At 40.4% G+C, this 22,642-nt stretch overlaps 1 protein-coding gene across 9 annotated transcripts in view; it reads left to right on the forward strand.

The window, feature by feature from the left end:
* The window catches only part of Mctp1 (multiple C2 and transmembrane domain containing 1), a 427,275-nt gene that overhangs the window by 318,981 nt on the left and 85,652 nt on the right, over window positions 1-22,642 (forward strand). For 6 of the 9 annotated variants that reach the window (XM_045134043.1, XM_045134044.1, XM_045134041.1 and 3 more), the window contains one exon: window positions 10,626-10,745. The exons of the other annotated variants lie outside the window; for them this stretch is intronic. In XM_045134043.1, coding sequence (XP_044989978.1) covers window positions 10,626-10,745 — 120 coding nt within the window. The remainder of the gene's footprint in view (window positions 1-10,625; window positions 10,746-22,642) is intronic. 9 annotated transcript variants of the gene reach the window in all.

The raw sequence follows: 22,642 nt of genomic DNA on the forward strand, positions 1-22,642 counted from the left end.
CCATTCTCTCTGTTTCTCTCTCTCTCTCTCTCTCTCTCTCTCTCTCTCTCTCTCTCTCTCTCTTTCTCCCTCCCTCCCTCCCTCCCTCCCTCCTCTCTCTCTCTCTTTGTCAAATATATAAATCTAATATTTTTAAATAAAAAAGCAGTACATTAGACCTCAAAGCCCCAGGTTAAAGTCTATGATTGTGATTTGGATTCCCCAGGCTCTTTGCCTATCTTGTCTCCCTTGATCAATGGAAGTGGTGCAGCAAACTTCAGTGGAATCAACTAGACATAAGGCTCTTAGAACAGGTGGTGTCTCCATCTGGCTACTTAAAGCAAAACCACCCTCTTCCCAGAAGACACTGATTATGTGCTGAAGCCTGCCTTAGACTTATGGGAGAGTCAGTGAGCCCTGGGGGCTCACCTCCAGCTTTTCTTTAGACATAGTTTTAAGAAATACTGAGCACTAATAGGTAAAAATAGATTTTATTGCAAATCCTTATGAGTGAGTGCATTTTTTTCTCTACTACTGATGTATTCACACTCCTTAAATCCTAAGTCATAGCATCACCTTCAAAATGAACTTTTCTTCTCTCTCTCTTTCTCTGCATGTGTGTGCGCACACACGTGTGTGCACATGTGTGTGTATACATGTGTGTGAATGAGAATATTTGTGTTCTAAATTGATTGAAGATTATTCTGTTGTCTGTGTGAAAACTGGCAATCTTTCTCAACAGCAAATTTCTTAATATTTTGAGGCAAGAAAATTCTCCATTGGGTGAGAATACTCCCACTATTTTCCCAGTGACCACAGGCCTGTCTGCACCCACTAAACACTTATATAACTGTCTCTCTTCAGCCCTAATCATTGTGACAACTAAAAACACCCTATATATTTCCAAAGGTACCCTGAGGGAAGAAAGTTGTAGCAGAGCACCTGAATGTTTGAAAGTCAACCCTCCTTCCTTTCTTTTTTTCTTCTCCAATGCCAAAGAATTGAAGGAGGCAATTGAAGGACTAATTCACCAACAGTGCTTTCATTGGCTTCTAACTACCCTCTTCAGTTGAGCTTTTAATCCAGGAATTTTACCTCCTTGCAAACTTTGATGAAAGCTTTTTCCAAAAGAAAAGCAAAATATTTTAGATCCCACTTGACATTCATTCTGTTACTTTCTTGTTTAAGGCCAGAACTATGGGTAGAGGTGAAATAGTTTCCTTTTAATGATTCATTGCCATAGTAATTTTTTTATATATTTCTAAGCACCTTGAAGGGTTTTTTTTTTTTAATCATTGATTCAAAAGGCATCTCCGACATATGTATCTTTTTAATTTGATACTTTTCTCACATCAGGGAATATTCTCATGGAAAATCTACTCTGTTAAAAAAAAAAAATATTTCTCTGGGTTGATTCTTGTAAGTATGTATCTGCTTTTGGCACATTCCTTCCATATGTTTTACCTGAAATAAATAATATGGAGTGATAAAACAAATAGGAAGATATTAGGAGTTGAAGGATAAGTGAAAAATGGGTTAATATTCTGAAGCCTTGAGTGTAAATGTGTAGTAAGTTCAAGGGGAAAATGAATTGAAATTAGGGAGGGAAGGGATTTTCTAAAAGGACCCTGAAATAATTAATTGTTTTGTAGGAGATGGCCTTTCCATATAGGCAGAATTTTTTTTCTTCACTTCTTTCTAAAGAGACAGTCAAATAGAGAATCTCATCTCTTAATTAGAAAGAAAAATACTCATCAAATACATCTCATCGCTGGAGAGTTAATGACCCACAGCTGTTCGTCTGAAAGGGCAGGCTTTTTTTTTTTTCTGAACAGTAGGAAGTGTTAATCATTTTGGATGAGATTTCTTTTTAAAATATACTGTAGTTTGCAAAGAATAGGATATTCAATATTCCAACTTAAGTGATTTTTTTTGAAGTGGGCTCCCCCAGGGATACTGTCCTGTGTGGTACTGAATGCAGGCATCTTCCACCGCACTTTAATAAGGGCATCCACCGGAGGCAGGATGTGAATGGCTTAGTCCTTTCTAGGAGTCTTAAACCCCCAAGCTCAAAGACATAAAAATCAGACATGTCTTGCACCTCCAAAGAAATAGTGTTGCCATAAAATCTTAATATTTTGAACCGTTAACTCGACTTTATATCATTGGACTTGTTTAATAGGAGTGAAAAGTTTTAGCCCGCCTTCTGTTAGAATCTTAGTATAACAGGGATTTTTTGTTTGTTTAATCTTCATTGAAAAAGTGGGACTCTTTTTGTCTGTAAAATATGTAATTGGCTCATTCAGTTTTCAATCCTTGCCACTGCTGCCACCTTGCTAACTTCATCTAAACATTTTGGACAGACGAAAGCCCATTTGATGGAGGCCTGGTGAAGAGCCAACTTTTGATTATGTGGAGCCATAGGCGAGAGGGAGAAAAAGGAAGAACGAAATGGGACCCACAAAACTGATTTCCGCCATTAGTTTCTGACCTGTCCACCATACCAAACCTTCCCACAACACCACATGTCACCCCTTTTCTTTGCACCAATGCAAAAGTAGTTGTGCTGGAACAAAGGCAAGGAGAGGAGAGAGAGGCATAGGAAGTGTGAATGCTGAATAATCAGTCCCTCAATGACTGACGCCTTCAAAGCACACGGTTACCGTGGAGTCTGTGACCGAGCGTCAGCGCAACTCGGTGGGAAAAGCACATTAGGTCAGGCATCGGGAGACCTGGCTCCACCGCTCAGTAGAAAGTGTCTTTTGAAAAAATCTCAAAGTTCTTCCAAGCCTCAGTTTCCTCATTTGTCAAATGGAGTCTTCTGATTTGTCATCTTTGCAGTCTCCATCTCGACATTTTCCCAGAAGTTCATTCTCCTCCACGTGGTATAAAATAATTGTTAGAACAAATTGTACCATTTGCCTTCCAGTAAGTTAAAAATTATCAAAACAATATTTATGATTAAGACTTAGAGAGCTTTTTTAAAATTAGTTTTGTATTCAGCATATACAGTCAGTTTGGTACCATTATTAGGTTCATCCGTGACCTACCCCCTCTCCATTGGCCCCTCCTTGTTGAGGTATATGGGTCTTGCATTGTGTAGGTGGCCCACAGTTATTGGTATGATAAATGTCTACTTAGAGAGCTTTTATAATTTTAATTTTTATTTAGTTACAAGCAGAGAGAGAGAGAGAGAAGAGAGACAGACAGAAAGAGAATGGGCATGCCAGTGCCTGTAGCCACTGCAAACATACTCCAGATGCATGTGCCCCAGTACATCTGGCTTACATGAGTTCTGGGAAATTGAACCTGGGTCTTTTGCCTTTTCAGGCAAATGCCTTAACAGCTAAGCCATCTCTCCATCCCTTAGAGTGCTTTTAAAGCCTAACCCAAATAGAAATTGAGGGGCTGTACTTTGTGATATTGATGCTACTACAGGCAAGATAATTGTGACTTAAGTAAATGATATTTGAATTTCAAATGAAGAAAGCATTATTGTCAGAAGCTGACATTCATTAAAATGCAAGTACCAACCAAATACTTTCTCTCTCATATGTATGTATATTATGTATGTATATATGTGTGTATGTATGTATATATGTGTGTGTGTGTACATATATATTACTTTAAAAAGTTAAAATTTTGAAACCTAATTTTTTTTCAAATACAGAATTCACAAAATCATCAATGTACACTAATGACATTTGCTAATAAGAAGTTTCTTTGAAGCACTAGATTTTTCTTGTAATTACTAGTGTATGTTTTAACTGCAATGCTTTTGTTTAACACAACCCTCCAACCCCAGCAAAACCCTTTCTCTTCTCCCACACAAGCTCTGAGCTGTAACTGCTACTTACAGTATTTGTTCATAAAATTCATGGGATTTCTCAAAAATAATTTTAGCCGGGCATGGTGGCGCACGCTTTTAATCCCAGCACTCAGGAGGCAGAGGTAGGAGGATCGCCATGAGTTCAAGGCCACCCTGAGACTAAATAGTTAATTCCACGTCAGCATGAGCCAGAGTGAGACCCTACCTCGAAAATCCAAAAAAAAAAAAAAAAAAAAATTTAAGCCTGAAAAACATTAAATTGATAATAGTTGTATTTGTAGCATTCACATAGGACTTTTAAATCCACTTTTTAAAAAAAAGACATTGTTGACAATTTTGTTTATTTGAGAGAGAGAGAGAGAATGGGAGGACAGGGCCTTCAGCCTCTGCAAATGAACTCCAGATGCAGGTGCCATTTTGTGCATCTGGTTTACCTGAGTCCTAGGAAACTGAACGTGGGTCCTTTGGATTTACAGACAAGCGCTGTAACCATTAAGCCAACTCTCCAGGCTTTGGTGTACTTTTACTTTTATTTTTATTTTTTAATTTTTTTGTTCATTTTATTTATTTGAGAGTGACAGAGAGAGAGGCAGATAGAGAGACAGAGAGGGAATGGGCGTGCCAGGGCCTCCAGCCACTGCAAACGAACTCCTGACACGTGCACCCCCTTGTGCATCTGGCTAACGTGGGTCCTGGGGAACCGAGCCTCATACCAGGGTCCTTAGGCTTCACAGGCAAGTGCTTAACCACTAAGCCATCTCTCCAGCCCCTTAGTGTACTTTAAAATACTATGCTAGTTGTATTGTTCTTTTCTTGTTTCTATGACAAAATACCAAGCCAAAACCCAACTTAAAGGAAGAAGCATTTGTTGTCTCACGGTTTGAGGGCACAGTCAGTCCGTCATGAGGAAGAAGGCATGGTGGAGGACTAGGACCATTGCATCTGAGTCAGAAATCAGAGGGATGAACACCCATGATGCTCATCTGCTTTCTCCTCTTGCTCACTTCCATAGCCAAGGGTGGGTCTTTCTTCCTCACTTAAACCTCCCTTGAAAAGCTCTCACAGACACACTCACAGGTTCGTCTCCTGGTTAATTCTTAATCCCATCAAGTTGACCGTCAAGATTAATCATCCCATGTATCATGTATCTCATTTGCTTCCCATAAAAATCATTTAAAAAATAGTCCAATGTTTGTTAGCTGGTAAGGAGGGTCCTCTGATAAAAGAAAAAAAAGAGCCATAGTAATGAAGTTGAATGAAAGCAAATACTGCATAAATTTCTTTACTCACCTTATGTTGAAAAATTCTAGAATCCTTTTGTCTGTCTTCTGTGGGCCACATAGGCAAAAGTAGTTCTGGAGTGTGTTCAGAACACTGGTGAGACCCTTCATGGTTTATATTTGTATTCTGTGAATGTGTTGGGGACATGCTCTTTTTTTCTGAATTTCCTGTCTGACCCATTTTAACCAATATTAAAGCCTTCTCCCCCCTCCCAAACCCATGAAAACATAAGGCCAGGACCAAGGACCTATCTTGTGTTACCTTGGCCATCCTTGGATTTCTGCCAGCTGCCTTTTCCTTTCTCACTATGGCCTTACTGGAACCCTGAAGTCTAATTTTTTTGTATTATGCCAGTTTTTTGTATCATGTCAGTTATGAAGATTGGGACAACCAGTGCAGACGAGCCCCAGGGAGGACGAAGAGCCTTCAGTGGAGAGAGAAGGAGCAGAAAAAAGTGTTCTTTCTCCAAGGGCTCTTTTTATCAGAGGGGCCTCCTTGCCAGCTAACAAAAACTGGAAGCATCAGTAATATGATAATGCATGTTTGCTTTTTCTCAGTGATTCTTAATAGTCTGAATCCAAAATTCACTTTGGCCTACTTTTGAACACTCAGTATGACATAACAAAAATGTTCAAAGTTATATTTGTTTTTGTTTGCATATGCACGTGCTGTTGGGGGGGCTACAGAGAAACAGCAGATGGATGAGATGGCTTGTGCATCTGGCTTTACGTGAATACTGGGGAACTGAACCTGCAAGAGAGCGCCGTTAGCCACTGAGCCATCCTGTCAGCCCCTATGACTGTTCACCGGTGTCCATGTTCATTTCTAAGCCTTGGTAATGTGTGAGGGTTGGAAAAGAAAACATACAACCTTTTTTTATTTAGGGTTTGCTCAAAGCTCTGCCATTTCTTGTTTTTGGTTTGTTTGGGGGATTTTTGGGTTTTTTTTGGTATTTTGAGGTAGGGTCTCACACTAGTCCAGGCTGACCTGGGACTCACTATGTAGTCTCAGGGTGGCCTCAAACTCACAAAGATCCACCTACCTCTGCCTGCCAAGTGCTGGGATTAAAGGTGTGCGCCACCACACCTGGCCCATTTCTTGTTTTTTAAAGATACATCTAGTGTGTGTGTTGTGTGTATCAATTACTCAAGTGGCAGCTGCCTAAAGAGCATACAGTAGGAAATAAGATTGTTTTTCCATTGCCAGGAATGCTTAAGCTAGTGTAACCTTTTCCTCAGTTTCACTTTTCTATGCCTTCTCCTTGCCTTTGTAGAGTGTCGTGAATACCTTGAGTACTCATGAGTAGTGGTGTATCAGTCCCAAGTTCTTTTTATTTTTTTACGTTTTTTGTTTTTTCGAGGTAGGGTCTCACTCTAGCCCAGGCTAACCTGGAATTCACTATGTTGTCTCAGGGTGGCCTCGACCTTACAGCGATCCTCCTACCTCTGCCTCCCGAGTGCTGGGATTAAAGGCGTGCGCCACCACGCCTTTATTTTAAGACAACCACATGTGTTAATTTAGAGGTGAGGGAAAGAAGATGTTGGCAATGATAACATTCACAGAAAGTGTGTTTTCCTCTGTGGCTTGAAACAGCTGGTGGTGTTGAATGGTAATGGTGATGTTGAAAGCTGCTTGAAGCAGCCCATGATGTCGTTATGACCTGAAGGATTACTGCCTAGAAAGTCATTTTCTATTGCAATACCAGTCCTGTAATTAACACAAATACAGGGACATATGAGTTAATTCTGGATAAAACCAGGACTTTGATATTAATGAGTAGACATCGCAAGAGAAAATAGGTCTTCTCAGTAGGTTAAGAATGATCACAGGGCTGGAGAGATTGCTTAATGGGTAAGGAGTTTGTCTGTGAAGCCTGAGGACCCATGTTCAATTCCTCAAGACCCACATAAACCAGATGCACAATGTGGCGCATGTGTCTGGAATTCATTTGCAGTGGCTAGAGGGCCTGGCACACCCATTCTCTCTCTCTCTCTCTCGCTCTCGCTCTCTCTCTCTCCCTCCCTCCCTTCCTCCCTCCCTCCCTCCCTCTCTCTGTCTCAAATAAGACTTAATTAATTAAAAAAAAAAAAGTTAAGCCAGGTATAGTGGCACATGCGTTTAATCCCAGCATGTGGGAGGCAGAGGTAGGAGGATCGCTGTGAGTTTGAGACCACCCTGAGACTACACAGTGAATTCCAGATCAGCCTGAGCTACAGTGAGACCCTACCTTAAAAAAAAAAAAGCAATTAAAATTTAAAAGAATTTTTTAAAAAAATAAAAAAAAAGAACGGTTACAGTTGTCCCACCCATGAGGGCAAAGCACAGTGAATGAATGACCTTAGAAAAGGTCCAGATAGAAGGATGAGATCAGTTCATGATACACAAAACAGTCCCTGACAGCATAGCCAGTGGGGAAAGAGGATCTTATCTGGAAAAAATGCTAAGGTAGGAGGCTGGAGAGATGGCTCAGTGGTTAAGGCTCTTGCCTGTGAAGCCTAAGGACCCATGTGCTGTTCTCTAGAACCCATGTTAGCCAGACAGACAAGATGGTTCAGGTGTCTGGAGGAGTGTGCTTGCAGTGGCTAGAGGCCCTGGTGTGCCCATTCTCTCTTTCTCCTTCTTTCTCTGTCACAAATAAAAATAAATTAAAATAAGAAATACAAAGGTAGACTTATTTACCATACAGAGAAATTTGCTACTAGCACCCAGCTTATAATTGTAAGTAGATTTTTCTTTTTTAACTTTTTAATTCACTCACTAGAAAGAGAGAATTGGAGCACTAAGGCCCCTAGCCACTGCAAACAAACTCCAAACACATGTGCCACCCTGTGAATCTGGCTTACGTGGGTCCTGGAGAATTGAGCCTGGGTCCTTTGGCTTTACAGGCAAGTGCCTTAACTGCAAAGCCATCCCTCTGGTCCCCAAGTGGCTCACACCTTTAATCCTAGCACTCGGGAGGCAGAGGTAGGAGGATCGCCTTGAGTTCAGGCCACCCTGAGACTACAGAGTGAATTCCAGGTCAGCCTGGGCTAGAGCAAGACCCTACCTCAGAAAACAAAAAACAAAAACAAAAACAAAAAAAAGAAAACCAAGTGGATGTTTAAATTGACTGGTTGTTGTGTGTATTTTTTCAGTTGTATGTTTGCAGTGGTTCTGTAGGACTTGCTCGTAGCATAATTAAATAAACTTCTGTTTAATAATGTGAGAATCTAGTGTCCCTTTACCTTAATAAACAATGAATGTTTACTTGTTGAGCATGTACTATACCCCAAAGGCTGTTCCAAGCTCTGACTATAACACAGTGAAAAAAAAAAATCAAAGGTCTCCTGCTTTTGGAGCATACTTTCCAAAGGAACTTGCATTCTAGTGATCACCTACTACAAATAAATGTATAAGCAATTAATATGGACTGTCATGAAAAATAACTGGTCTTTTTACATGTGATTGTATAACAAATTTACCTCATTTAATTTCCTGAGAAAAGAAATTCTTTATAAAAGCCATCATCCAGAATTAAATGGAAATATTTATTTTTCTACAAATTTTCTACTTTTCTGGTGGAAGAAGAAGAGATATGACTCACATTTCATGCATGGCAATATTTGGATTTTTTTTTTTTTTTTTTTGCTTGAATCTATGGTTGCCATAGAATTCTATACAGTTTGTTTCTTAGGTTACCAATTATTTATGGTTTTAGAGCCTGTTTGCTTTATGAATATTAGGAATGAAATAAATTACACAAGTTTTAGTTCCCCCCCCCCCACCCAGGTAGGGTTTCACTGTAGCCCAGGCTGACCTGGAATTCACTTTGTAGTCTCAGGATGGCCTCGAACTCACAGCGATCCTCCTACCTCTGCCTTCCAAGTGCTGGGATTAAAGGCGTGCACCACCACACCTGCCAAGTTTTAGTTTTTCATGTTCCAAAACTATACAGTAATGTCATGAAATCATTTTCAATACTAGAGAAGGGATATTAGAGAAGACTGGGTTTATAAGCCTCTATTCAGATATGAAAACAAATAGACAAAGTAACAGAAATTCATAAGGTCTATACCTTGACTTGGCAGGCATTCCCTCCGCCCCTCCACAGTTTCATGTTCTCTGCCAGTTGAAAAAGCCCCAGGCCGGATGAATTTCCTACAAAGGCTGCAAATTGACCAGATGCTTGAGGAAGTCTGCTCTTAACTCTCCTAACCCGTGTGAAATGCAAGATGTGGTCGTTACCTGACCAAACAACTGAAGTTCCCAGTTATTCTGCTCTCCATCTAAATTTTAGCAGGCAGACAACACTCCAGAGCTCGGTACTTACTAGAATCTGAAGAGCCTAGTCAGTACTTAGTTAACTTTCTGAACAGCACTAGAAGGGACACAACAGTTGGCTTTGTATTTGTTTTATTGTTTTGTTTTTACCCACTTACCAGGCAGGTTCCAAATAATGTGTTATATCCTTAACACACATTTTACCTGTTTTTCCCAACGATGAAGTGATACTTCAAAAAATGGGGACAACCCCTTTTTTTCCTGAGGAAGAAATGAAAGAGGGTCTGGAAGTTGCAGAAAGGTTACAGGAGCCTTTGGCATCAGAATCAGTGGGAACCCAGCTCTTAATGCTCTAGCTTTACCTTGGCTTGCCAAGAGGAGCCACAGACCCAGGGGATTTAGATCATTTCGATGATCTGTCCAGAAGCTCAAGTCTGGTGAGGGGGTGGGTGAGTCATACTTTATGTCTCAAATACTGTTGTTTTACAATGTAAATGCTCTTAGAATGGTTCCATCTGCCACCCCGAGTTGAGTTCTTAGTCTGACATTTATCTTGCAATTAAAAATAGTTTACTTAGAGAAATAGGTGGTGTTAAAACCTAATAGAAACAGGCATTAAATTTTTTCCTTTGACAAAATTACTCTTTATTTTTCATTTAATATCTGTTTGGTTTCTCTGTAATAAGAAATGGTAAAACAACTTTATTTTTTTAACATTTGTTAGAAGCAGTGTCTTTTTTTTTTTTTTTTGTCATGATGTGAAATCTTTGGGGCTCTCTGGTGTAGATGTGGTATTTTCATCTGCCTATTATACTTCTTACATTGTGTTTTCCAAGTGAGAGTTTTAACAAGCATGTCCCTGGTGTTAAATAGTCAATTCATTCTTTGTCCTTAAGGCCGACAGACCAAGCGCTTGCAACAATGAAGTGAAGCTCATTTAGCTGCCTTTCATTATTTTACTTTATTTTGTCTCACCTAACAATAATTTCACTGGAGGAGAAAAATTAAAATTGCCTCTTTGACAATGTAATGATATCAGGATTTTCTTCATAGAAATTAAACAAAGTAAAAATCTTAACACTGACTTTCCAGGGGTCAGTTGTACTTTCAGGAAAAAAAAAAAATGCCTAACAAGTTCTTAAGGCTTTGTTTTCAAGACACATCTTCCTCTCAGAAGCATTTACTTCTGTGGGTTTTGAAGCGCAGTATGAATAAGAGCCCACCTAATGAAATTCAGAGTTGACTCACCTCCTTTTCTCTTCTCTCTCTCCTCCAGCTCTTCCTCTTTGTTGTCTGGAACTTTGAACTCTACATGATACCACTGGTTTTGTTGTTACTATTGACATGGCAGTACTTCTTGATAATATCAGGGAAAGATAACAGGCAACGTGATACAGTAAGTCTCTACTTTCTTACTTCTGTCTTTTTGTTCACATTCCTGGTCCCTCTGACAAGATCAACATTGAATTTGGTTTTTACAACCCAGAAACCATGTCTATAAATACTCAAGTTTGGAGGAAAGTTTTGTCAAACCAAATCAAGGAACTCTTTGTTCTTAACACAATAGACAACATGCATCTTTCTGACATTACGAATCTTGGTCGAAACTGAAGCAGGGAACACATCAAAGAGCGGGCCCTGATATTTAAAACAAAATGGCAGTTTCAAAGTGTTGTTTCTTTAATTCTATTTTTTTTTCTCTCTCTAATGAATTCTTACTTAAGATATAACTTTACAAAATTATTAATGGCTAAACTAAGTTAAGGTATTGTACTTAACACCGTTATCTGTGGACTATGATTGAAAGAAAGACTTGAGAGCTGTTGGTCTGAAAAAGTGTATTAAAGTACCTTAGTTCAGCTCACCTTCACTGAGAAAAGGCCAGGATGTGGCTGTGTCAGGAGGACAGGGAGTTGCTGATCTAAACAAAGAATTTTCAAGTATCCTAGGCAAGGTTACACTCAATCCACACGCCTCCCTTGGCATGTTTGGAACATTTTGGAACTGTGAAACAACCTTCTCTCCTCTTCTCAAGAGCATTTTACGTGGGGCTGGGAAGATGGCTCAGCAGTTCAAGGTGCTTGCATGCAAAGCCTTATGGCCTTGCCGGAGTTCAATTCTCCAGTACGTATATAAAGCCAGATGTACCAAATTGTGCCTGTGTCTGGAGTTTCTTTGTAGTGGCCAGAGGCCCTGGCATGCCCATATTGTTCATGTTCTCTCTCTCCTCTCTCTCTCATGAGTAAAAGTATTTTTTTAAATCTTTTATTGATTTGATAGGAAAATGCAGATAGAAGGAGGGAGAGAATGGGCACGCCAGGGCGTCCAGCCACTGTCAATACATGCGCCACCTTGGGCATCTTGCTTACGTGGGTACTGGGGAATCAAACCTGGGTCCTTAGGCTTTGTAGGCAAGTACGTTGACTGCTAAGCCATCTCTCCAGCCCAATGAAAGTATTTTTTAAGAAAAAGAGTTTCTCGTTAAAAGGCAGAAGCTTGCCTCACTAGAGTCACTTTCCTCCTTCCACCCGTTTTGTTCCTCGTGGATTGTTTCGCTTGATTCACCCAAGTAAGTGCCCCCCCCCCACACACCCATAAGTGAATCAGGGCGGTCTTCTCCAAATGTGACAGTTGCAATTGGGTAAATTGAGAAACAGCTTTAGAAAACAAGATTATAAAACCTGAGAATCTACTTGGTAGCTATATGTTGTCATCAGAGTACATTTTTCTTTGTAATTAACCATTTGCTTGGTAATCAAGACTGTAGTATTATCCTCAAAATAATGCAAAGGTATTTGATCTTTAGTTTAAAATATGATACTAGACAGGCACTCAGCTCACCAATTAAGTCATATCTTAATCTCTTAAAATATTATACATAACTCAGCCTGATGCTAAATATCATAATACAAGCACAGACTTACCTGTGACTTCCTTTGAAGCAATGTTTATTTCAGGTGGCAACATGAGCAAACCATATTTCTTCAAAATAATTCTCTTTATGATTAATATAAAAGATAAGTCCCAATGCACAAATACCCCATGTGTGGCAGAATTGTTAACTCCCCAATATGCATGTAATTATCTCGCTAGATAATGTTGAGGGAACAGACTTTTTGTTCAGCTTTGTATTTGCCACTGTCTCTGGCATGTGCCTTGCAAATTGGAGATGTTTCTAACATCTTTGCACATTATACCAAAGCAAATATGAGGTTGCTCATAGAGATTTTAATGGTGAGGCAACATAACAGACAAGAAATTATTACTGGTGAAGAGTTTGTGGATATATATTTATGGCAACATGGAGAGACAATCTCCACATGCTATAAGCTTAAGTGTCATGGGGAAGAATAGGTATTTTTGTCAATTAGTCCAGAATATGTTCTTTAAGAAAATAAGATCCTCTTAGACAATTCCTTTTTTTTTTTTTTTTGGTCCCATTTATTTGAGGGAGATTGTCAAGAGAAGAATATCTAATTTTCAGTCAGTTGCCTTGAGACAAATTTGCAAACAGGATAATGTGCAAGTAGGAAAAGGTAGTGGTTTAGTTTTAGCTTTGTATTCTGTGGGGGGGGGCTTATCTTCAATATGTAGTCATTGGTTTGAGAATTCTTAGTGAAAAATTCTGAAACTGTAGACTTTGCCTGTTACCTTTCTCATAATGTACCTGCCTTGCCTAGAAAAGATCACTTTAAGCCGGGCGTGGTGGCACACGCCTTTAATCCCAGCACTCAGGAGGCAGAGGTAGAAGGATCACCATGAGTTCGAGGCCACCCTGAGACTCCATAGTGAGTTCCAGGTCAGCCTGAGCTAGAGTGAGACCCTACCTCGAAAAACCCAAAAATCAAAAAACAAAGAAAAGAAAAGAAAAGAAAAGAAAAGAAAAGAAAAGAAAAGAAAAGAAAAGAAAAGAAAAGAAAAGAAAAAAGGGAAGGGAAGGGAAGGGAAGGGAAGGGAAGGGAAGGGAAGGGAAGGGAAGGGAAGGGAAGGGAAGGGAAGGGAAGGGAAGGGAAGGGAAGGGAAGGGAAGGGAAGGGAAGGGAAGGGAAGGGAAGGAAGGAAGGAAGGAAGGAAGGAAGGAAGGAAGGAAGGAAGGAAGGAAGGAAGGAAGAAAAGAGCACTTTAGAGGGGAAATAATAACATATAGTATATTCTTGATACTTAAAATACCATAAGACTTTTTATAAGCCTGTAGAAAATTTTATGTAACATATAATTAAAATTATATAACATAATTTTTGAACTGCCCTTTTCCTTTTACAAAATACAACTCTAAAATAGAATTTGCCACATTTTTTTTTCAAGCACATCTCTTCCAACAGAGTTTGCCTTTTAGCCCTGGACAACATTTTATCCCCAGCATATCCCACTGTGAGACATTCTATAGTTTTGCTCCCATGGAATGCCAACTACACTCCTTAACGCCCAGTAATTGCCTTTTATTTGCCCAAAACACACATATCCACATATTCTGTTCTTTCCCTGCACCAGAGCAGCAATCACAGTGTTTCATTCAGCTTCTCATTCACTGGCTCAGTTGAGACCTTACGTAACTCTTAAATCCAATTTGTCTAATTATGTGTTTTCTGGCATACCCAGCTGTGCATTTTAACTGGTCGCTCCTTTTGAAAAGAAACCTGGATTATACTTTGCTGGTTACATATTATGTGTGTGGATATGTGAGTGTGTGTTCACACATAAGCAAATTAAAAGTACTTATAGGGGTTACTATGGTGTGACTAAATGCCTCTTGTGCATGGTGCATGTACCTGGGACCACAGTGTTGTGAGCTGAGCTTGTATTGGCAAGCCTGAGACTCTACAGAAGCTTTCAGAATCTGTGAAAACTACACAGGATCTCTGAGGTAAAAGCATCATACTGTTGTCTGACTCTAAACTAGGAAACTTTGTTTAGGAGAGGAGTTGAGAGGAGGGGAGGAGAAGGGAGGGGAGGGGAGGGGAAAGGAGAAAGAGGAGAGGAGAAGAGTGGAAAGAGGAGGAGAGGAGAGGAAAAGGGAAAGGAAGAGAAAAGAGGTGAGGAGAGGAGAGGAGAGGAGAGGAGAAAACAATCTGTATATTTAGCTGAGAAAATTTAATTAGGATGAAAAGTATAAAAGAATAACAAACCAAATTTGCCTTCAGGTCTGTGTAGAAAAGAGAGGAAAGGAACTAATAGTTCTATGACATAAGAACTTCAAAGACAACAGAATATAAACACAGTGAAAGATGGAAGTGCATGGATGAAAACTCTGTCTTAAACATGGGGGGATTGATAGTTGACATTAATACCACAACAGGAAAGAATTTTCTTATATGCTTATTGCTCAAGAGACCATACTGGCCAGCTGCTCTGGCTAGGTGCTCCCATTAATTTTGACAGCATTTTTAACCTGGAAAAATAGCTTCCCCTTCATCCAGGTGAGCACAGGAGGAGTCAGTCAAAGCTGAGGTCCCTCCATGGATGTGGAGAAAGTCTTTGCATCTCTTTGATATCTAGAAATTCTTCAAGTAGGATTTAAAAAAATTTTTTTATTTTATTTATTTATTTGAGAGCTACACAGAGAGAGAGAATGGGCATGCCAGGGCTTCCAGCCACTGCAAACGAACTCCAGACATGTGTGCCCACTTGTGCATCTGGCTAACATGGGTCCTGGGGAATCAAGCCTCAAACTGGGGCCCTTAGGCTTCACAGGCAAGCACTTAACTGCTGAGCCATTTCTCCAGCCCTCAAGTAGGATTTTTTAATTACAGTTTAAAAGAACATTCATCCCTACTGTCATGATATGCCTCCTACACAGCAACCTCAGCTGCTAATCAATGGTGGCATGAGAAAGACTGAGTGGGGCCGATCAATGAAATCACTCACTGACTCATGGCATGATGATGACACAAATTGAGACAAACTCTGCCTTGTGAAGATACATTAGTAAACACTGGAATGTTCAGTTAGCTCTTCCTAATGACAAGACATTACATTCTTCTTTTCCCTTCTAGAATAGAGCCAAATATTTTCCTTATTGGCTCTGATCCAATTAAGATCCAAGCACTTATCTCTATGGACAAAGCTTATAAGGGGGAAAAAAAAATTCCACGCAACCGTAATGGTGTTGGAAAATTTGGGAGAGACTACCAAAGGAGCATTTGGTATTTAGTCTGCATTCCTGTTACACTTTTTTTGTTTTGTTTTGGTTTTTGTTAGCTAGTGCTCTTTGTTATGAACTAGTCCATGGTGAAATACTCGGGATGTATGTGTGGGACATATGGAGGGAGCAGTGAGCAAGGGGGTTAGTCCTGGGAGAGTTTAAAGAGTCTGGCCAGCACCAAGCTGAGAGAGGAAAGGACTCCATCAGCCAAAGCATTTTGAAGGTAAAGTTAGACTCTCTCCACTTCAGAAAGGGTTTTTTTTTTTTTTATCTCTCATCGAGAGGACACAGACACAAGTCTCCCGGGTTTGCTTCTCGGAAGCAGAAAAGATCACATCCTCGGTGCCCTTAGCAGAAGCAGCACTGAGTCACACAGCCTGTAAACACATCTAAAAATGGATCGTCTCTCTTTTCTTCCTCATGCTTATTCCAACCACAGTTTTCTCAACTTTTTTTTTTTTCACTATTTTTCAGAAGGTCACCAGCTTGCAAAGATCTAAGGAGACCGTGAAAAGAACTAGACCAGACCTTTTGTTTTCCAATGCAATTGCTAACGTAACGAAGTTGAAAGCAATTCGATGTCGGTAGAAAACGGAGTTCCCCAGGGCTCCCCTTAGAATGTTCAGGAACTGCTTAGACTTGCTTGCTAGTCACTCATGATACACAGTGGAATCCCAAAACCATCACCACCTCAGGACCTGAATATGGACCAGCAGGAGTTCCACATTTTCTCCACACATGTCAACCCTCTTCTACCCTCACCATCAAATTATCATTCCCTTCTTTTGTTTTGTTTTGTTTTTCGAGGTAGGGTCTCACTCTAGCTCACGCTGACCTGGAATTCACTATGAAGTTTCAGGGTGGCCTCGAACTCACGGTGATCCTCCTACCTCTGCCTTACAAGTGCTGGGATTAAAGGCGTGCGCCGCCACACCCGGCCCTAACATTCCCTTCTTTTCAGAACATGACTAGGCCTTCTACCATGCAAATTCCCTTGTCATTGAGACTTAATGAATTCAACCCCAACTTATGACCTCATATTTAGCAAATAAAAACATGGCCAGTTAAGTTACAAACTACTTACATTAAATATATCCACTATGTATTTGAAATCCCAACTTAACTGAATATTCTATGGTTATCTGGCAATTTTTTTTTTTTTTTTTTTTTTTTTGGAGGTGGCTGACATAGTGTCTCGCTCTAGCCCAGGCTGACCTAGAATTCACTATGGAGTCTCAGAGTGGCCTTGAACTCACAGCAATCTTCCTATCTCTGCCTCCCGAGTGCTAGAATTAAAGGCATGTGCCACCATGCCCAGCTGGCAATTGTTTTTTATAGAGTGAGAGACAGAGAGAGAGAGAGAAGAGAGAATTGGCATGTCAGGGCAAATCAAACCCCAGACACTTGCCCCACCTAGTGGGCATGTGCGACCTTGTGCTTGCCTCACCTTTGTGCGTCTGGCTTACGTGGGATCAGGATTATTGTGGATCCATAGCCTGTGATTATTGTATCTAATTCAAGCACAGAGCAAGATCTCTCAGGTACAATGCAATGATAATTACTCAAAAAATATTTGATGAGGCTGGAGGGATGGCTTAGCAGTTAAGGCATTTGCCTGAAAAGCCAAAGGACCCAGGTTTGATTCCCCAGAACCCACGTTAGCCAGATGCACAAGGGGGCGCATACATCTGGAGTTCATTTGCAGTGGCTGGAGGCCCTGGCGTGCCCATTCTCTCTTTCCCTCTTTCTCTGTCAAATAAACAAATAAATAAATTTTTTTTTTTCAATTTGATGGCATCAGGCTTGGTGACACACACCTATGACCCTAGCACTCAGGAGGCTGCTATATCATGAGTTCAGGGTCAACCTAGATGCATAACACAATTTTATCTCAAAACAAAAATTTTTGATGAGAGAAGAAATTTTAGTTTAATCTTTCCTTCCCAGTCAAAAATTGTCCAATTTCTATTGATTTATTTCTAGTCAAAAAAAAAAAAATCAAACATTTAGAAGAATTACAGTCCTAGTAGTTGAAGCGAGCTCCCTTCCCAGGACAGCTTGTGACTTAGTGAAGAGAAAAAACAACCAAATTAAATACTCGACTATATTAGGAACAGAGATAGAGGTCTGTATGTAGTAAGCAGAACATTTAGTCAAAGCACAACTCACCTGGAATAGATGCGCATGTGCATCACATGTAAAGAAAGGGAGGGCTGCCGGGCGTGGTGGCGCACGCCTTTAATCCCAGCACCCGGGAGGCAGAGGTAGGAGGATTGCCGTGAGTTCGAGGCCACCCTGAGACTCCATAGTGAATTCCAGGTCAGCCTGGGCTAGAGTGAGACCCTACCTTGAAATCCTCCCCCACCCCCCAAAAAAGTGGGGGAGGGCTAAAACTCTCTACATCACCACAACTCCTGCCCCACTGCTCAGTCTTCTCTCTCGCTTAGTAATGCCATGTTTACCTTTAATACTTCTGGAGTTTAGAGGCTATCTTTTGACTCTGTTCTCAAACTGCTGCTAAACTTAAAATTAGAAGGATAAAATTGTAGGATGGTAGAAGATGGGTGCTACTTGTACGTGACATGTTAGATCATACAGAAAAAAAAAACATGTAAGGGAAATACTTCTATTTTTAACAGCCAATTTTCTAAAGATCTCCTCATTGGAAGGCACAATTCTGGCTTTAGAATTTATCAGGACTCGCAAGAGAGACTTAGAGTTTAAAGTTAGTGTAGTTGCCTGAGAAACTGCTTACAGTTTCTCTCCTATTTGAGCCCTACTTTTCAGAACTCTTCCCACTACACTCAGATTCTCCCAAGATGCATATGAGAATATAGCAATGCAAAGAACTACTCTTACTTCTTAAGAGTTTTTCTGGAAGGCTCACTCCTTTTAAAATTAATTAAATAATTAATTTGAGAGAGAATGGGCACACCAGGGCCTCTAGCCATGGCAAACAAACTCGAGATGTATGCGCCCCCTTGTGCATCTGGCTAATGAGACACACATGCCACCTGTTACATCTGGCTTACATGGGTACTAGGGGATCAAACCTGGGTCCTTAGGCTTTGCAAACAAGTGCCTTACCCACTAAGCCTCTCCTTTTTTTTTTTTTTTTATCAAATGAATTATCTTGGCCACTGAAGAATCCTGAAGATATTCTCCCATAAATAGCTGATTTTTCTCTTGAACCAATTAACCTCCACAACTCCCAGATAGTCATTACAATGTCAGTCCCCTCAAAACCTCCTATGGGCCCAATGACTGCACCATCTTGATGGTTCTTCAGAGTGCCCAAGTCAAATGTCTTTGCTCAAAGCAACCAGATGATTTTATAACCTCTGTTCTAAAAGATGTGCCCTGTAGTTCTGTCTTATTTCTCATTGAGGACTGAGACATCAGAGAGGAGAAGGGAAGGATACCTATTAGTTTGGTCTCAGGTGTCAGGACAGGTGTGTTTTCCTACTTATATTGACCTGCTCAAATTCTCTCTGGATTATTTTGCCCTATCCTTTTCATAAGCAGCCAAACTACTAGAAAAATGGGGAAGATACAATGAAGGGCCAACAGCAACATCTTCTGGGCAGCTGTTAATTCATGATCCATGACGAGTTCATGTTGCTAACCTGGGCCTTCATGCCCCATGTGGACAGTTCTTATCTCTACTTCAGAGAGGTGACAAAAAAAATAGTTAAGACCTCCATTAAAAAATTAAAAGAAGTGCTGGAGAGATGGCTTAGCGGTTAAGCGCTTGCCTGTGAAACCTAAGGACCCTGGTTCAAGGCTCGATTCCCCAGGACCCATGTTAGCCAGATGCACAAGGGGGCACATGCATCTGGAGTTCATTTGCAGAGGCTGGAGACCCTGGCATGCCCATTCTCCCTCCCTTTCTCTCTCTCTCTCTCTTTCTGCCTCTTTCTCTCTCTGTCTGTCACTCTTAAATAAATAAATAAATAAAACCAAAAAAAAATTAAAAGAAGCCCAGCATGGTGGCATACACCTTTAATGCCAGCACTTGGGAGGCAGAGGTAAGAGGATCACTGTTAGTTCAAGGCCACCCTGAGACTACAGAGTGAATTCCAGGTCAGCCTGAGCTAGAGTGAGAGCCTACCTCAAAAAAGCAAACAAATAAATAAATAAATAAAAAGAAGGAAATGATACATCTATCAGCTTGTAGAAAGTGTTTATAGATCAGAACTATCATTAGGAGTCCAACAGCCTTGAGTCTTGTACTTGTTAAGTGTTGGGTGAATGTGCTGGTTCAGATGTAAAGTGGACCCACAACCTTAGGCGTTTCAGATGACGCTCGGTCATCACCCGGTGGAGCCTTTGGGAGGTAAAGCTTTCTTGGAGAAGGTCTGTCTTGGGGGGTGGGCCTCAGGGTTCTGTAGTGCTCCTTGCCAGGGCCAGGAGTTGCTGTGGAGCTTTGACGCCCGCTGTCTGTTTGCTTTTGACATGCTTCCCTGCCATATTGAATTTTCCACCAAGCTGTATAATAAGCTAAAATGAACTGTTTCCTTCCCCGAGCTGTTTCTGGTCAGGTCTCTTGTCTCACAAGAAGATAAATGCTACTTTGGTATATTCATCTGGGGGACTTAAAAGACAATGCACCCACATTCATTTATTCTCTCTCTCTCTCTCTCTCCCTTATAAATAAATAAGTATTTTTTAAAGACAATACAATGTATCAATTGTCTAGTAAGTGCTCAATAAACAACAACCAGCATCTTACTGTGTACAATCCCGGAGGACTGGCAAGATGTCACATAAGTCACTGCCTCCTGTGAAGTGTTATCTTCTAAGTTTGTCTATTAAAAAGAATGACAGGCTGGAGAGATGGCTTAGCGGTTAAGCCCTTGCCTGTGAAGCCTAAGGACCCTGGTTCGAGGCTCAATTCCCCAGGACCCACATTAGCCAGATGCACAAGGGGACGCACACGTCTGGAGTTCATTTGCAGTGGCTAGAGACCCTGGTGCACCCATTCTCTCTCCCTCTCTCTCTCTCTTCCCCCCTCTTTCTCTCTGTCTGTCGCTCTCAAATAAATAAATAAAAATAAACAAAAATAAAAGAATGACTTTCTTCAAGCTTGTGCTATTCACCCATAATCTCAGAACTGAGACAGGATTGCCTCTGGTTCATGGCCAGCCTGGGCTACATAGTTCCAGGTCTACCAGGACTACATAGCAAGGTCCTGCCTAAAAAAAAACAAACCAGGTGTGGTGGCACACACCTTTAATCCCAGCACTTTGGAGCCTGAGATAGAAGGATTGTTGTGAGTTCAAGGCTAGCCTGGGACTACTTAGTGAATTCCAGGTCAGCTTGGGCTAGAATGAGATCCTATCTTGAAAAAAAAAAAAAAACAAATAAATAAAGTAAGAAGTATTTTCCACAACCATTGGTTATTCTGCAGTTGAGTGTATACAGACAAAGACTATATTATCCATACTACTGTTATGTACATAGAAGGATCATGAAAGCAAAAATCCATTATGATATCAATAAAAAAAGCAAGTGAAGGAAATGGAGCCAAGAAACCATCCACAGGGCCGGGGAGGATAACTCGGTTGTCAACAATATTTGCTGTGCAAGTCTGACAACCAGCGTTCGGATCCCCAGAACCCATGTTGAAGCCAGCAGCACATATGGCTTAGGAGAGTGGAGTCAGGAGAACCCCAAAGTTCCCTGGCCAGCTAGTCTGGCATTCGCAGTGGCAAACAATTAGGGGAAAATGTCTAAAGGTAGACTATGAGGAAGACCACCCCAAGGTTGACCCTCACAGCGTGTCATGGCAAGTACATGCCCATACACTCATCTCTCTCCCTCCCTCTCTCCCTCTGTCTCTCTCTCTCTCTCTCTCTCTCTCTCTCTCTCTCTCCTCTCTCTCTCTCTCTCTCACACACACACACACACACAAGTGAAACTATCAGCAGGTGAAAGCTTCTCAGAAATGGAGTTTTACAGAAATAGTCTAAATGTAGGTCCCATTGCGGGTCATGTCCATAGATCCATGGAGAACATTCTCTCTGCATCTCTACCGTGCATGAGGACAAAGGGCAAGATGTCCCTGAGATCATCATCAGGTCTAGAAACCACATACTGTCTCTCCTCGCAGCCTCACTCAGAATGGAGCGGGCAAGAGACAGGAAAAGGTAAACCTCTGTGAGCTTACCATGCCTGGAGACAGGGACTAATTTTAATAAATCAAATGGAACATGAAAATGTCAACTTAATCAAGCATTTAAATTTTATTAATCAAGCCTAATTTTTATGAGTGCAAATAATCACTGAAGCTGGACAAATTTGTTCTCGATTGCATCAGAAACATAATTTTAATATTTAATGGACTGCTGAATTTAAATGGAGAATTATCTTTATGAAACATGCTCTTCATAATTTGCCATTAAATGAGAAATAAAAAAAAATCAACATAAATCTTACGTAAAGGTTACTTAACTAAATGTTGGTACAATAAATATTATAAATGCATTATGCACTAATTTAGCAATCACACAGTACACTACATGAAGCAGAAGTGAAGTGGACCAGACAGGCTTTTGGAAGACTATAGAAAGAGTTGTGTTCTATTGCAGGAAGCTCTTGATATAAGCATGATGGGATATCATGCGAGGTTTCCTGAATGTTCTGTTTACCCAGGGGTTTCAATGCGTTACTTCACCACTCACCGTAGACATTCTTTCCAAGCCAAGTGTTCATTCAAGTCCACTATCCTCTTGTGAATATTATTCTTTATAAAAAGAGATTAAAAACATTTTATCATTGCTTATAGAAGCACAACATAAGCAAAGAATTGAAATTATGATATCTTTTTACATCAACATACTTCACTTTTAGGTTAAATATGCTAACATGGAGTACAGTATTTTGAACATCCTAGGTGAAAAATACAAAAAGATAAGGCTCAGATTAATGTCAGAATATTTTCCTCACACATATACATCCCATTTCACTCTCTCCCTCCATTTCCCTCACCACATTGCTTTAAGATAGACTTTCTAATTTGAAAAGCAAAACCCATTATTATGTATAATTAATATATGCTAAGAACAATATTTTAACAAAAAACTACAGTCAATCATTCCAAAATGTTACCAACATTAGCTCTAGAATAAATGTACTGTTTACAAGTTCTAG

The sequence above is a fragment of the Jaculus jaculus genome, chromosome 14 (assembly GCF_020740685.1).
Source record: "Jaculus jaculus isolate mJacJac1 chromosome 14, mJacJac1.mat.Y.cur, whole genome shotgun sequence".
Taxonomy (NCBI): Eukaryota; Metazoa; Chordata; class Mammalia; order Rodentia; family Dipodidae; genus Jaculus; species Jaculus jaculus.